This window comes from Ctenocephalides felis, unplaced genomic scaffold, assembly GCF_003426905.1.
Source record: "Ctenocephalides felis isolate EL2017-DRISC unplaced genomic scaffold, ASM342690v1 CF-g0.4_SCAFFOLD_00845, whole genome shotgun sequence".
Classification (NCBI taxonomy): domain Eukaryota; kingdom Metazoa; phylum Arthropoda; class Insecta; order Siphonaptera; family Pulicidae; genus Ctenocephalides; species Ctenocephalides felis.
Window position 1 is genome coordinate 89,923,339 of NW_020536999.1, and position 15,004 is coordinate 89,938,342.

The 15,004-nt window shown below is 31.0% G+C and overlaps 2 protein-coding genes across 2 annotated transcripts; one reads left to right on the plus strand and one right to left on the minus strand.

Moving 5' to 3' along the window:
• The first annotated feature begins 1,084 nt into the window (after nt 1-1,084).
• On the plus strand, nt 1,085-8,751 carry LOC113372406 (heterogeneous nuclear ribonucleoprotein 87F-like). The gene is made up of 4 exons (XM_026612731.1): nt 1,085-1,232; nt 5,496-6,283; nt 6,351-6,674; nt 8,451-8,751. The coding sequence occupies exons 1-3, from the start codon at nt 1,228-1,230 to the stop codon at nt 6,665-6,667; spliced, it is 1,110 nt and encodes a 369-aa protein (XP_026468516.1). The 5' UTR covers nt 1,085-1,227; the 3' UTR covers nt 6,668-6,674; nt 8,451-8,751.
• Nucleotides 8,752-13,019: 4,268 nt separating this feature from the next.
• Nucleotides 13,020-14,987, minus strand: LOC113362949. Its single transcript, XM_026605443.1, has 4 exons — nt 14,914-14,987; nt 14,767-14,837; nt 13,496-13,584; nt 13,020-13,139 (listed from the first exon to the last, which is right to left on the minus strand). Exons 1-4 carry the CDS (start codon nt 14,985-14,987, stop codon nt 13,020-13,022), a joined length of 354 nt encoding a protein of 117 aa, XP_026461228.1.
• Between the last annotated feature and the right edge of the window lie 17 nt (nt 14,988-15,004).

The following is a 15,004-nucleotide window of genomic DNA, read 5'->3' on the forward strand; positions in this document are numbered from 1 at the left end:
TCGACGCTTTCTCGAAAATGGCAGCAACGATTTCAGAAATTCACAGTCACAAAGAATTCACAAATTATACTTATTTATCTATGTGTATGGCCATTAATTTTAAGTCATTGTTTATAATCTGACCTAATTATTTCATATTTTCCCAACGTTTTAAGTCATTCTGAATCGTTTGACTCTAAAATTTGTAAGTAGTATGTGTGGCTGTTTTGTTTTGTATAACAAACTAGGTTTTTTGTCTGGGTATATTGAACTCAATAAAATAATACCAGCTAAAACCTCATTTTACCTTTCTAACTTTGGGCCAAAATCTTGAATCGATTTTGAAAATTTAAATAAACCAACATTTATATAAAGTTGAATGGTTAGTGAATACTATTATAAAATTTCAAAAAAGTTATAGAGCTCTAATTATGTTTATGGTGTATATTGCCCAATAATGTTGTAAATTGTTTAAAAATCCTGTAGCTTGTAAAATAAGGTTGTAGACTACTCTTCTTTTATCTATGGTTGTAGAATTTCTGAAATTGTTAAAAGTTATCTGAAAGTGTTGTAGGTTTGTCTAAAAATGTTGTAAGTTATCTCAAAATGTTGTAGATTATCACATAATATTGCAAATTGTCTATAAATGGTGTATATTGCTCATTTATATTGTAAATTGTCTTCAGAAGTTGTAGTTTGTCTGAAAATGTTGTAGGTTGTCTACAAAAGTGATTGAATTATAAAAGTTTATCAAAATTAGGATTGTACTACATTATATACTATAATTAATCAAATTACGCTATTATTAAATTAAGTCTATCAATTAAAAATTATATGCATTAGTTTCCAATAAAAACGAAAAAAAAAATTTCAAAATAAACAACTTCACACTGCTTAAGTCGTTTTCTTTACACGTATCAAAAGGTTCAAGCAATTTTGTGATTTAATTTTTTTTGTGAATTAAATATATAAGTACTTCATATTTAAATATGATTTAAATAACGATTTCTTAAATCCTTTACAAAGTGCAGACAGAACAGACCACATTCCATATATGTCAAATTAGTGTTGCCATATCCAAACCGGCACTGAACGTAGTTCGAGAAGTTGCTGACTTTTGTTCCGTCGCGTAGTAAGCCGAGTTGAACCTGTTTCATTTGTTTACACGTATAAACGGGTTAATAAAATAGTTATAATAATTTAACTAGTGAAATTAGTTTGTTATAAGTGTCTGTAGTTACAAGAAAAATGAAGTGAGTATATATATTCTGTATTAGCAATATATTTCAATAAAGCTTCCTTGTCTTGTTGGCGTTGTTGTGTAGACGCCATTTGGGATAAATTAGATTTTTAATGGATGCAGGAAAATATTAGTGGAGTTTATGTGTAAATTCTAAGGGCGTATAGTTGAAGTCAATTTATTTATTGTTATTTGTATGTTTTTTCGCGTATTTTAAGTTTTAGACAAGATGCTTTGTTGGCTTTAAAACACCGGCGCCATTTTGTTTGTCTAATGAGATATCTTTGTGGAATTTTTATGGGGGCTCCTTATTTGGCAAAAACGATATTAAACAAGTCTTATAAAGTCTTAGACCGCTATAATTATGTACTCTGATTATTATTATGCTATAATCATATACGCTGAATTTTGTATGTCGAATGATTTTCCTTTTATGATATATTTCTCTACAAGTCTACTACAGTAACTAAAGTCTTCCTTTAATAAATAAAACGTTTCAGGTACATATAATATGTTTAGAAACTTGAATGTTTATTTACACGAATCTTGTATGTATATTTGACTCAGACCTTTCATGGGGACTTCAAATTTACTAGAAAGCTGTCTAAGCAAGTCTTGCAAACCTTGCATGAGTTTTTGGATGTTTATTTTGATAGAATCATTTACTCCGAATTTTGTTTGTCATCAGACTTATATTTTCTGGGAGACTATTTTAGTCTTTCATACTAAAGTTCACTAACGTACACAGTTTTACTACTTTTTAGTCTTTCGTTAACAAATGAAACGTAATATTTTAACAAAGTTAAAGTTTTAGTTAACAAATAAACGAAATATATTTGGCTTTACAAGTATTTGATATATTTTCTAATCACTTTACATTTGTAGCATTTTTAGGGAGGGGATTCAAATTTAGATACTAATTTATAGACGCTTTTTTTGATAGAATTATTTACTCTAAATCTTGTTTGTCATCAGATTTATATTCTTAAGAAGGCTACTACTGTCTTTCTTTAATAAATAAAACGTTTTCGATACATAAAATATGTTAAGACAGTCATGAATCTTGTATGATATTTGACTTTATATTTATTCGATATATTTCTTAATCACTTGGCATTTGTAGCATTTTAGGGAGGCTTTAAATTTACTGAAAAGCTAGGCTCTTGTGAAGCGTTGTACTAATTCGTAGATGTTTGTTTAGTAGAATTATACTTTCTAAATCTTGTAAGTCCCGAGTTTTTGGATTTTTATTTTGATAGAATCATTTACTTTGGATTTTGTATGTCAGACTTATATTTTTTGAAAGACTACTTTAGTCCTTCAGACTAAAGTGTACAGTTTCACTACTTTTCAGTCTTTCTTTAACAAATGAAACGTTTTAGAGATATCAAAAATGTTTAGACACTCATGAATCTTGTACATATATTTGGCTTTACAAGTATTTGATATATTTCCTAATCTCTTTACTTTTGTAGAATTTTTAGGGGGGCTTCTGATTTACTGAAAAGCTTGGCTCTTGTGAAGGCTTGTACTAATTCATAGATGTTTGTTTTGATAGAATTATTTACTCTGAATCTTGTATGTCATCAGACTTGAATTCTCTGAAAAACTACTACAGTAATTCTTTAGCAAATAAAACGTTGTTGGCACATAAAATGTGTTTAGAAGCTTTTGGCTTTACATTTATATTATATATTTCTCGAAAACTTTCCTTTTGTAGTATTTTTAAGGTGGCTTCAGATTTATTGGAAAGTTCGGCTCTTGTGAAGCTTTGTACTAATTCATAGATGTTTGTTTAGTAGAATTATTCTTTCTGAATCTTGTATGTCCTCAGGCTTGAATTTTCTGGAAGACTATTACAGTCTTTTTTAAATAAGTATATGATTTTAGTCACAAAATGTATTTAGAAACTAATTCTTGATATATTTACATTACTAGAATTTTTATTAGAGCTTCAGATTTACTGAAAGCTTTGCTGAACAAGTTTTTTAATGCGTTGTATGAGTTCTTTCATGTTTTGATAATGATTTACTCTGAATCTTCTATGTCATCAGAATTCTCTAAAAGACTTCTACAGTTTTTCTTCAATAAGTAAAACACATAAAAATATTTAGAAACTCATGGATCTTGTATGTATATTTGACATTGCATTTATTTGATATATATCTCAATCACTTTTTTTTGTATTAGTTCATTTGGTTGCTTAAGATTTACTGAGAAGCTCATCTGGGCAAGTCCTTTAAAGTGTTGTACGAATTCTTAGATATTATTTGTATGCCATTAGGCTTGAATACTCTGGAAGATTACTACAGTCTTTCTTTAACAAATAAAACGTTTTTGGCACATAAGATATGTTTAGAAACTCATGAATCTTGTATGTATAACTGGCTTCACTTGTCGATAACTTCACATTTGTAGAATTTTTATGGGAGCCTCAGATTTGCTGAAAAGCTTTCTAAGCAAGTCTAGTCTCAAATCGTCAAGGCAACTCTTAGTATGAGTTTTTGGATAGAATGATTTACTCTTGTATGCCATCAATTTTGAATTTACTGGTACACTACTATAGTATTTCTTTAATAAGTAAAAGATTTTAGACACTTAAAATATATTTAGAAACTCATGGAAATCGTATGTATATTTGACTTCACATTTATTTGATATATTTCTCAATCACTTTACATTTGTAGAATTTTTATGGGGGCTTTGGGTTTACTAAAAGGCTGTCTAAAGTTATGCAAAGCATTGTACGAGTTCTTGGATGTTTGTTTTGATAGAATTATTTACTCTGAATCGGTCTTGAATTATCTGAAAGACTGCTACAATCTTTCTTTAATAAGTAAAAGATTTTAGACAAATAAAATATATTTAGAAACTCATGAATCTTAATGTACATTTATTTGATGTATTTGACGATCACTTTACATTTGTAGATTTTACATGGGGCTTGTAAATTTAATTCTAAACAAGTCTTGCAAAGCATTGTACAGGTTCTTAGATGTTTGTTTTAATACAGTCATTTACCCTGAACCCTGTATGTCGTCAGACTTGCTTTATATGATACATTTTTTATAAGACTACTAAAGTCTTGGTAAATTGCAAGGCAAGAGAGCTTCCTGAATTATTAAATAACCATCGACCTGACTTATGTGAAGAAATAAATGCAGAAATAAAAAATTTAGCATATCAAATATATTCAGAATCTTATGAACCTTGTTTGTAACTTCTTCGATCATTTTTCCCAAGAACACTTTCAAAATCCTTATTTTCTCACTGTTAGAATGTTCGTATAAAGATTTGTAGATACATATTTTTGATCTAGTCATAAAGACTTGAATTATATATTTATTGTGATTATCTTTTGTTAAGATTGTCAAGATTTTTCTTGATTAGCTGAAAACATTACTAAACAAGTAATAAATACAACAAAGTTGTTAAGCATTGATCAGTTTTCTCATTCTTAGATCTTATTTGCTATAGTTTTATTTTTATTCTTCAAACTGTAAATCTTGTATATATAATTAATATATTTCACGTACCAAATAAAATTTGTCTAAAAAAATTAGCAGTTGTAATAATTATTGAAATTAAAAAAAAAAAAAAATTGTCTAAAAGCTCCTATAAGTTAAATGTTATTTATTACTTCTCGTGTTGACCATATTTTTGTTTAATTTCCATTGTGAGTCATATAAGTAGATCAGACTTTTTATTTCATATTTTATATTTCCTCTAGAGGCCTCCTTCGGATTTTGGTTTAGTTAATGTTAATATTTATTAATCAAAAATGTGTTTAGAGACTCTTGATGAATTTAAATAGCTACTAGTAACTAATTGTTAAACAATGTTTTTTGTATTTGATGAATCCTTATTTTCTCGTATCGATATCTGACAATCTACAGTTTGGGAATTTCTGATCCAGTCTTAGAACCTTAAGATGTATATTTTTATAGATTGAATTGATGTATATTACATGAATAGTTTTGCCTCGAAGTGATTGCAGAATACTCATTTTGATTTATGCATTTATTTCTTCACATAAGTCAGGTCGATGGTTATTTAATAATTCAGGAAGCTATTGTCTTGCAATTTACCAGAGTACATTCAGAAAAACTGTTTGCACACATTTCTTGTATTTCAACACTTGGACTTATAAAATAAGTCTTTATTGTAACTTTGTAAATCTTTTGTTGTTCATTCATTCATTGTAATTATGGTTTTGCATCATTATCTATATACTGCCTCTAATTTTCTCCCTTATCATTTATTCATTTTTTTCTAGACAAGAAGATAAACGCGATAACTACGAGCCAGAGCACTGCCGTAAAATTTTCATCGGCGGCTTGGACTACCGTACCACCGACGACACCTTAAAATCCCACTTCGAACAATGGGGCGAACTTGTAGACGTTGTAGTCATGAAGGATGCCAAAAAGCGCCCACGTGGCTTTGGCTTCGTCACCTACTCTCATTCCAGTATGGTTGATGATGCCCAAAACGCCAGACCTCACAGAATTGATGGCCGAGTTGTTGAAACCAAGAGGGCTGTGCCAAGACAACAAGCTGACAGGAGCGAAGCCAACGCCACCACAAAAAAACTGTTTGTGGGAGGCATCCGGGCTGAGATGGAGGAGAATGACTTGCAAGAGTACTTCAAAAAGTTTGGACAGATTTATAGTGTGAATATTATAACTGAACGTGATACTGGAAAGAAACGTGGCTTTGCATTTGTTGAATTTGAAGACTATGACACAGTTGATAAGATAGTTTTACAGAAGCACCACGAAGTTTGTGGGAAGCCTATTGATGTTAAGAAGGCTGTATCGAAACAGGACATGATGGAACGTCAAGGTGATCGACCATCACGAGGTGGTGGCGGTGGGCGTGGCAGCTCTGGTGGACGTGGTGGAAATATGGGAGGCGGTGGTGGTCAAGGAGGCTGGAACGACCGTGGCGGAAACCAAGGTGGCGGCAACTGGGGCGGTAACAGGGGTTATGATAATGATAATTGGGGAGAGCCACCAAGTCCATGGGAGAACAACCCACAAGGAGGTGGAGGTGGTGGATGGGGTAAGGAAAAATAAATATTGCTAATATGAATTTGCCATCAATATCTAAATTTATATTTTTTTTAAAGGAAATCAACCTCCAATGAATAACCAAGGGGGCTATGGTAACCAACAACCTTGGCAACAAGGTCCCAACAACGGACCAAACAACAATATGGGTGGCAACTACCAACAAGGTTATGGAGGTGGTCCAGTCCGTAACAATTTTCCTTCGAACCGAGCTCAGCCCTATGGTAACTCTGGTGGTTACGGACAAGGTGGCAATAATATGGGCGGAGGTGGTGGTGGATACCAGAGCTATGGCGGAGGCAATCAAGGAGGTGGTGGTGGATACAGAGGGAACAATATGGGAGGCGGCGGTGGATACCCACAGAGATCATATTAATGACTAGGTTTGTAGAGGAAGATATATTGTTGCATACTTGTGATCAAAATGTGATAATAATGCAGTTAGGTGCAAAACTTTTTCTATTTTATGAGAAATTTTAACTTCTTATTAAAGAAAAAAACTATAATTCTAATTTTAATTTACTATATTTTACATAGTAGATATCAAACAAAGTAAAAATATGTAAATTAAATTGTAAACTAGCTGTAAGTGGAATTCTGTCTTAAGGCAATTAAGGCATCGTGCTTTAAGGCAAATTGCTGGAACTTCCCGTAACAAAAATTATTTTTTTTAAAAACGATTAACATTTTTGAAAAAAATTACTTTGAAAAAATAAGATTTTTGAGAAACTATAAATCGGACAAAAAATTACTTTTTTTTGAAAAAAAAAATTAATTTTTTTTTTTTTTTAAAATGTTTTCTTTATTTTGACATATTGTGGAAGATCTGAATTTTTTTTTCAAAGCAATCGTACTGCTTTAACTGCATAGGGACAAAATATAAAGCGCGTAAGCGCCGCGTCGCTGTCTAACGCATAAGTATTGGTACGGAACCCATAGGAATGTTAACAAAATTTATACTTATTGTTAAAATCTCTATAAAATATCTGATAATTTGATGTGCATATGTCTAATGATCATTTTTGACCGCCAAATGGCTCATTTTTTTACTTTTTTCTCCATATCTCCGAAACCGCTAGACCTACCTTCATGAAAATTTGATCGATTCTTCTTGTCAATACAAGTGAAATGTTTTTTGAATTATTCAAATCGGACGCTCCGTTCTCTTAAAAACTGAGTTACCGTTTTCGGCACTTTTTGCCCCGTGTCTTCGGAACGGCTAGAACTGCCTTCGCCAAAAACTAATCAGCACGTCTCCTTATCAATATGAATCGAATGTTTTTTGAATTATTCAAATCGGTTGATCCGTGTTCCTGAAATCGTCGACGAAAATTTGTATCCGCGCGCACATACATACACATACGCACACACACACACATCCATTTTTTCTAACCTCTGAAACGTAAAGATATATAAAAATTTTCATTTTCGATTTTTTTGCGATTACTATAACTTGCCTGCCCTACGGGAAGTTAATAAGCTTATTTTATGTTTTTGATTACTTTTGCATCATTTGAGAAAAATAAACTTTCTCTAATATTTTTATATTTAGTGCTAGTCTATTTGATTTTTAAAGTGTTGGGACAGTTTTGCATCCAACTGCATATATTTTTTTTATTAAATTGCTTTAACATCATTAATAGTTACTAACTTTTATATTACTAAAATGAATCTGCAGAAAATATGCCATTATCTAATTATTTTGATCCACAAGTGTGCAACATTTTATTTGTTCTAGATAGATATTGAGGATTCTTCCTTTTTCATCCTCAATATCTATCACCATTAATTTTATCCATTTCAGCTTGCTTTTTCTAAATTAATGCACAACATTTCTTTAATTTTTTTTTCAGCATCTTTGATTTCTTCTATTTTTTGTTCAGGCATGTAGGTGACTAAAAAAAAATCTTTATATAGGCTTTTAAATATCTTCAGTAAACAAAATTAACGCCTAAAAATTTAAGCACTTATCTGTACTAGTTAATTATTAATAGGTGTTGTCGTAGTTTTGGCCCGTACCTTGCTAAAAATGTGTTTTCTCGATTGAGTCAGGTCGTTAGTGACTTTTTAGCATGGTAAACAAAACAAAAACAAAGAGGCTAGGCTAAAAATGAAGCCCTAGAGTCAATCTAATGATATATTTTTCTATTGGTTTATAGGTTTCAACAGTTAGGGGTAGAAAATAGTCGAAACGAAAATCAGGAGTTAATTTCTGCCGGTCGTTGGATTAATACATACATAGGAGTTGAATGATTGCAAAACTGACGTAAAATTTAATTATAATAATAATTTATAAATATTATATTACTATAGGAATTAGAGTAATTATATGTTTTACTTACTATATATATATTTAGGTATTGACAAGTGTTTAGTGTAAGTTCCGTTTTACTTGTAACCGTGTAAGAAGACAGGTCATGTTTTTTTTGTATTTTACATTGGATAAGACTAATTACATTATATAATAAAACAACTTGACCCGATAATAAAAGGCTTCTTATTAGTTATGTTAGTTTTAAAATTATTTAGGTTTAAGGGACAAATGATAGATAAATAATAAAATATATATTAAAACCATTAGATTAAAGCTAGGAGAGTAAATATTTTATTGACAAGGTTTTTTTTTTGAGGTAATGTAGTTAGTTACATTTTTTTTCAACGTATTTTAATAATCACATAATAAAATCATTTTTAATAATTACAGTTTATAACAAATTTATTAAAAAATAGTTTAATTATAATGTGTTTTAAGGTTTTTGCGGATTTTATTTTCGTTTTCTTTTTTTTTTTTAATACAAGAAACTGCTTAAAAAATTGATAATGTAAAGCAGAAGCATAATTATAATTTAGATATGTAGTCTCAGAATTATATCTAGGTTTTAACTCTTGAAAGGCTGTAGTAGATCAATTCTGGAACACCCATACCTCATTTTGCGTCGTTTGTAGGTTCAAAAAAAAAATGAAGCTAATTTAATCGGTGCAAAGTGAATTAAGATAATAGGTAGGTCTCAGGATAAAAGTATACCATTTTTTTTTTAAAACAAAAATGGTACAAAGTAGACATCTCAAAAACTATATAAAATTTTCTAACATAGATTTAAAATTTAAAAAAAAAACTAGCTGTAAGTGGAATTCTGTCTTAAGGCAATTAGGGCATCGTGCCTTAAGGCAAATTGCTGGAACTTCCCGTACCAAAAATTATTATTTTTTTAAAAACGATTAACATTTTTGAAAAAATTTTACTTCGAAAAAAATAGATTTTTGAGAAACTATAAATTTGACAAAAAAATACCGTTTTTTTGAAAAAAAAAAAATTTTATTTGAAAAAAAAATTTTTTTTTGAGAAAAATTTTTTTTTTTGAAAACAAAAAATTTTTTTTGAAAAAAAAATGTTTTCTTCATTTTGACATATTTTGAAAATTCTGAACTTTTTTTCAAAGCAATCGCACTGCTTGAACTGCATAGAGACGAAATGTCAAAGCTCGCAGGTGCCGCGCCGCCGTCTAACGCATAAGCATTGGTACGGAACCCATAGAAATGTAAAAAAAATTTATACTTATTGTAAAAATATCTATAAAATATCTGACAATTTGATGTGCATATGTCTAATGATCATTTTTAACCGCCGAATGGCATTTTTTTTTACTTTTTTCATTAGATCTCCGAAACCGCTAGGCCTGCCTTCATGAAAATTTGATCACTTCTACATCTTGTCAATACAAGTAAAATGTTTTTTGAATTATTCAAATCGGACGCTCCGTTCTCTTAAAAACGGAGGTACTGTTTTTGGCACTTTTTGCCCCGTATCTTTGGAACCGCTAGACCTGCCTTCACCAAAAACTAATCAGCACGTCTCCTTATCAATACGAATCGAATGTTTTTTGAATTATTCAAATCGGTTGATCCGTGTTCCCGAAATCGTCGACGAAAATTTGTATCCGCACATACATACACACACATACATACATACATACATACACACACACACACACACACACACATACATCCATTTTTTCTAAGGTATGCCAAAATGTTCAGAAACCTCTGAAACGTAAAGATATATAAAAATTTTCATTTTCGATTTTTTTGCGATTACTATAACTTACCCTACGGGAAGTTAAAAAATGAATTCAGTTAAAGCTAAATGTATGTGAGACTTTTTAAGACAATTTCCAATGGGCAGGACAGAATAGCTTTTCCCCAAAAACAATAAACAGTTGTCTTTTTTTGCCTTTAGATTTTCTGTCAGAGCAGACTTTTGGACTATTCATTATATTATTGTTTATTTTTTTCCTGGTTAAGTATTGAACTAAATATTGAAGTTTTCTATCAGGGTAAGGTTCTAAATAGCAAAGTTTTTCATTAAGAACACGTACTCAGAAAAAATATCAGAAGCTAACAATATTTCACCAAATTTTTTTTTAACAGCCATCAGAATTGCATGTTCTGTGACATGTCTTTGGTTCTTACATTCTAACATAGTATTTTTTTTTTGGAGAGGGTAACCTAGCAGACAACCTCTCTTGTTTTTTATTAAAAAAGTATTGCCCATAAAAGACAATTTTCACTTGAAATTTTATTTAAGTTTTATAACCTCAAGTGGATTTTAATATTATACTGCTTTATATCTTGTTGACCTAGGTTGAAATTGAATTCAGGAGTAGTTCATGCTATTCTATACTCTCAATTACTTAATTTTAAACAAAGGAAAGCATAAATAACTTATATATGAAATGAGTTATTGGATTTATTTTATTCCTATTTTCAAATGTATAATCTTCAGAAAAAAGTTTCTTACGATCATATAGATTTTTTTTAAATCAATAGGTTGATCTTGATGACTCGCCATTAACTTATTTATTTAATACTCATTGCAACAATGTATTTCAAATGTTCTTAATTTTGATGATTCTGCTACGTTAGAGGCTTTCAATCATAAAGAGCCATCTATAGGTTTTCTTATTTAGAATTATCGACTTATTCGAATGCAAAGAGTTATATAAGCATGTTCCTAAGTAGCAATTTCAAATATTGTTAGAAATCCAACTGGCTTTTGAAGCTTCAGGAAAGGAATTAATAAGAAGCAAAAATATTATTAGAAATCCAATTGGCTTTTGAAGCTTTAGGAAAGGAATTAATAAAAAAACAAAAATATTATTAGAAATCCAACTGGTTGTCAAAATTCTAGGAAAGAAATCACTTATCTCAAATTAGTTTCCCTATTTTAGATGTTGTCAGTTTTTGCAAAGAAAGAAGGCACAATGTTTGCTGGATAACTCTTATTCTTTCAACACTAAATAAATTTTCTCATTGCAATTGATATTCGTAAGCAAACTTCAAAACCACTTTTGCTTCCATGATGATAAAAAAATCTTTATCATACATATTGTTTATAATGTTTAACGTTATGTTAAAATTTGTTTTTCATATTTTTCGATTGAATCATCACTGTCATCTTCATTAAAAAATTGTATGTACAGTTGAAATTGTAGCCAAGTTAGGAGGATAATCAGATTTAAAAATTAGTTACACAAGATTTGCAGTTTCTTTATGCCAATCTGCAATTTCAAAATGAAACGTAAACTTAAGTTAGTGAAAATTAGCAGGAATTAAGTTTCACAAAACGGCACAAAGTGAGGTAGGGGTGTTCTCTAAAAGCGATACAAAAAAAATCTATTTTGATTCATAATAATTGGGAGTACTGTATGATGATATATTTGAGCTGATTTAAAACTCCAGCTCGAATGAGGAATGTGTGAGAATTAGATAATTTACATCAGAACAAAAAATATTAGTGCAGGAATTTGATATCTGTGTGTCCTCGTTGGTCTCATAAATATCAGAATTTCAATTTATCAATATTGGCGAATAAACCAATTAAAATATAAACGTTTTCTGCAAACAGGCAAATGAATATTCTAAGAAAGGCCTATATAAATACTTATTAAAATATATTGAGTCTACAGCAGAATAATGCAGGATTTCACCAGAATACCGAATAAACATAAATCTATTACATGTAGTAGCTACAAGAAGTAGGACTTAGGAAGGACTCTTCAAATTTAGAAAGTAGCCATGAATAGGTAATAGCCACCTGCATTTATGCAAACAAAACAAATAAACATAAATTTATTACATATAATAGCTACAAGAAGTAGGACTTAATTTTTGGAAGGACTCTTCAGATTTAGAAAGTAGCCCCAAATAGATAATAGCCACCTGCATTTATGCAAAATAACAAAACAAATAAACATAAATTTATTACTAATAGCTACAAGAAGTAGGACTTAATTTTTGGAAGGACTCTTCAGATTTAGAAAGTAGCCCCAAACAGGTAATAGCCACCTGCATTTATGCAAAATAACAAAACAAATAAACATAAATTTATTACATATAATAGCCACAAGAAGTAGGACTTAATCTTTTGAAGAACTCTTCAGATTTAGAAAGTAGCCCCAAATAGGTAATAGCCATTTACATTTATGTAAAAACAATAACAAATAAATGTATCTATTATGCTACAAGAAGTAGGACTTAATCTTTTGAAGAACTCTTCAGATTTAGAAGGTATAAGTCCTATAATAGGTACCAGAAGTAGGACTTAATTGTCCAAAGGACTCCACGCATTTAGAAAGTAGCCTCAAAATAGGTAATAGTGGAAAGAAGAACATAATCAAATATTATATTTATTTAGAGAAACATACAAGATATTCAATCAATATAAGTCTTCATCTCTGAGTAGAGCGTGCAATTTGTTCCTTCAGGAGCAAAATACTAGACCTTTGATCAGGCGGTAGTAATGCTATTTGCTCGTCAGATAATTGTAGGACCTGCATGATCAGGGCAGTCTGCAGAAAGATAAAAAGAAATATAGAGATAATAGACAGATAAAATGATTCGAGAGGAGCCCCCTTATTAAAAATGCAATTGCTAAACATTAATTGATTTCTACATTCCAGATTGGAAAAACATGTCTGTGAAAGGGGTAAGTAGAAAGTTCAAAAATACGCTTTTTGTAAGTATTTTGATTTAGATATATCATTGTTTTTGCCCATTAACCTTTTCCACTCGGATGCCGCCGCTCCGAGGCAAAATACATATAAATCTCGCATTTCGCGAGTGGAAAGGGTTAAGAATATTGTTTGCATAATTTTTCTGGTAATAGATAGAAATATTTTAAATAAATAATAATAAACATTATTACCTTGTCCTGATCAGTTGTTGGAGCATTTGAAGCAGGAGCTGGTCTAGGTGGTGCCATACTTGTTGGAGGAGGTCTTGTTGGCATGATACCTTTAAAATAAACAATTATATAATAATAATAATATTAATAATGGGTAGTGCTGCCAAAGCCTGGTCCAGGAGCTGTGTTAAACTCCAATTCAGGGAAGAATAGCATGGGAGATTTCCTATTGCCATTTCACATAGCAGTGCCTGCCTGGAAACCCTATTTTACTTGGAACATAATTATGATCTACATTTTCAGGTGAAAATTGATATCACTACTGAATTATATCAGGATGTAATATTAATAATGGATAGTGCTGCTTAGGGCTGGTCCAGGAGCTGAGTTAAACTCCAATTCAGGGAAGAATAGCATGGGAGATTTTCCATTGCCATTTCACATAGCAGTGCCTGCCTGGAAATCCTATTTTACTTGGAACATAATTATGATCTATATTTTCAGGTGGAAATTGATATCACTACTGCATTATATCAGGATGTAATATTAATAATAGGTAGTGCTGCTTAGGCCTGGTCCAGGAGCTGAGTTAAACTCCAATTCAGGGAAGAATAGCATGGGAGATTTCCTATTGCCATTTCACATAGCAGTGCCTGCCTGGAAAGCCTATTTTACTTGGAACATAATTATGATCTACATTTTCAGGTGAAAATTGATATCACTACTGCATTATATCAGGATGTAATATTAATAATGGGTAGTGCTGCTTAGGCCTGGTCCAGGAGCTGAGTTAAACTCCAATTCAGGGAAGAATAGCATGGGAGATTTCCTATTGCCATTTCACATAGCAGTGCCTGCCTGGAAAGCCTATTTTACTTGTAACATAATTATGATCTACATTTTCAGGTGAAAATTGATATCACTACTGCATTATATCAGGATGTAATATTAATAATGGGTAGTGCTGCTTAGGCTAATCGTGGATCATTCCTGGCTACCATTTCACATAGCAGTGCCTGCCTGGAAACCCTATTCTACTTGGAACATAATTATGATCTATATTTTCAGGTGCAAATTGATATCACTACTGCATGACATCAGGGTATCCAGTGAGGGTTTAAACTCACAACCCTCTCCACACCATGCAGTGCTACCCATGAAACATCTAAATATATCCAGAATAGCAATTTCTACTTCTATTTTTTTTTCAATTTGGAAACATTTTGGCAGCAAAGAAATTCGAAAATATCCATATTAAGGACCAATTTATCATATAATTTTTTCCCCCTTACCTCTAGCTAATCGTGGATCATTCCTGGCTACCTCAGGAGGACGAGATCTAGGATCACTTGGTGCAGCAGTACTACAAACCAAAATATTGTTCATGAATTTTATTTATTGGTATTTTAGAATTGTATCGAATTGATTGAATAACTAACCTTTCTGCTGGTGTCGGTCTTGCTAACATACTCCTCATATCCTGGTCACCACTAGGCTGGTTGCTACGCAACATCCTTGGATCTGATGCAC

Coding starts and splice junctions, on each gene's coding strand:
- LOC113362949 (XM_026605443.1), bottom strand. CDS start 14,987: ATGTTGCGTAGCAACCAGCCTAGTGGTGACCAGGATATGAGGAGTATG. Junction 14,838..14,913: donor AGACCGACACCAGCAGAAAG/GTTAGTTATTCA, acceptor TTTGGTTTGTAG/TACTGCTGCACCAAGTGATC. Junction 13,140..13,495: donor CAACAACTGATCAGGACAAG/GTAATAATGTTT, acceptor ATCTTTCTGCAG/ACTGCCCTGATCATGCAGGT.
- LOC113372406 (XM_026612731.1), top strand. Junction 6,284..6,350: donor AGGTGGAGGTGGTGGATGGG/GTAAGGAAAAAT, acceptor TTTTTTTTAAAG/GAAATCAACCTCCAATGAAT.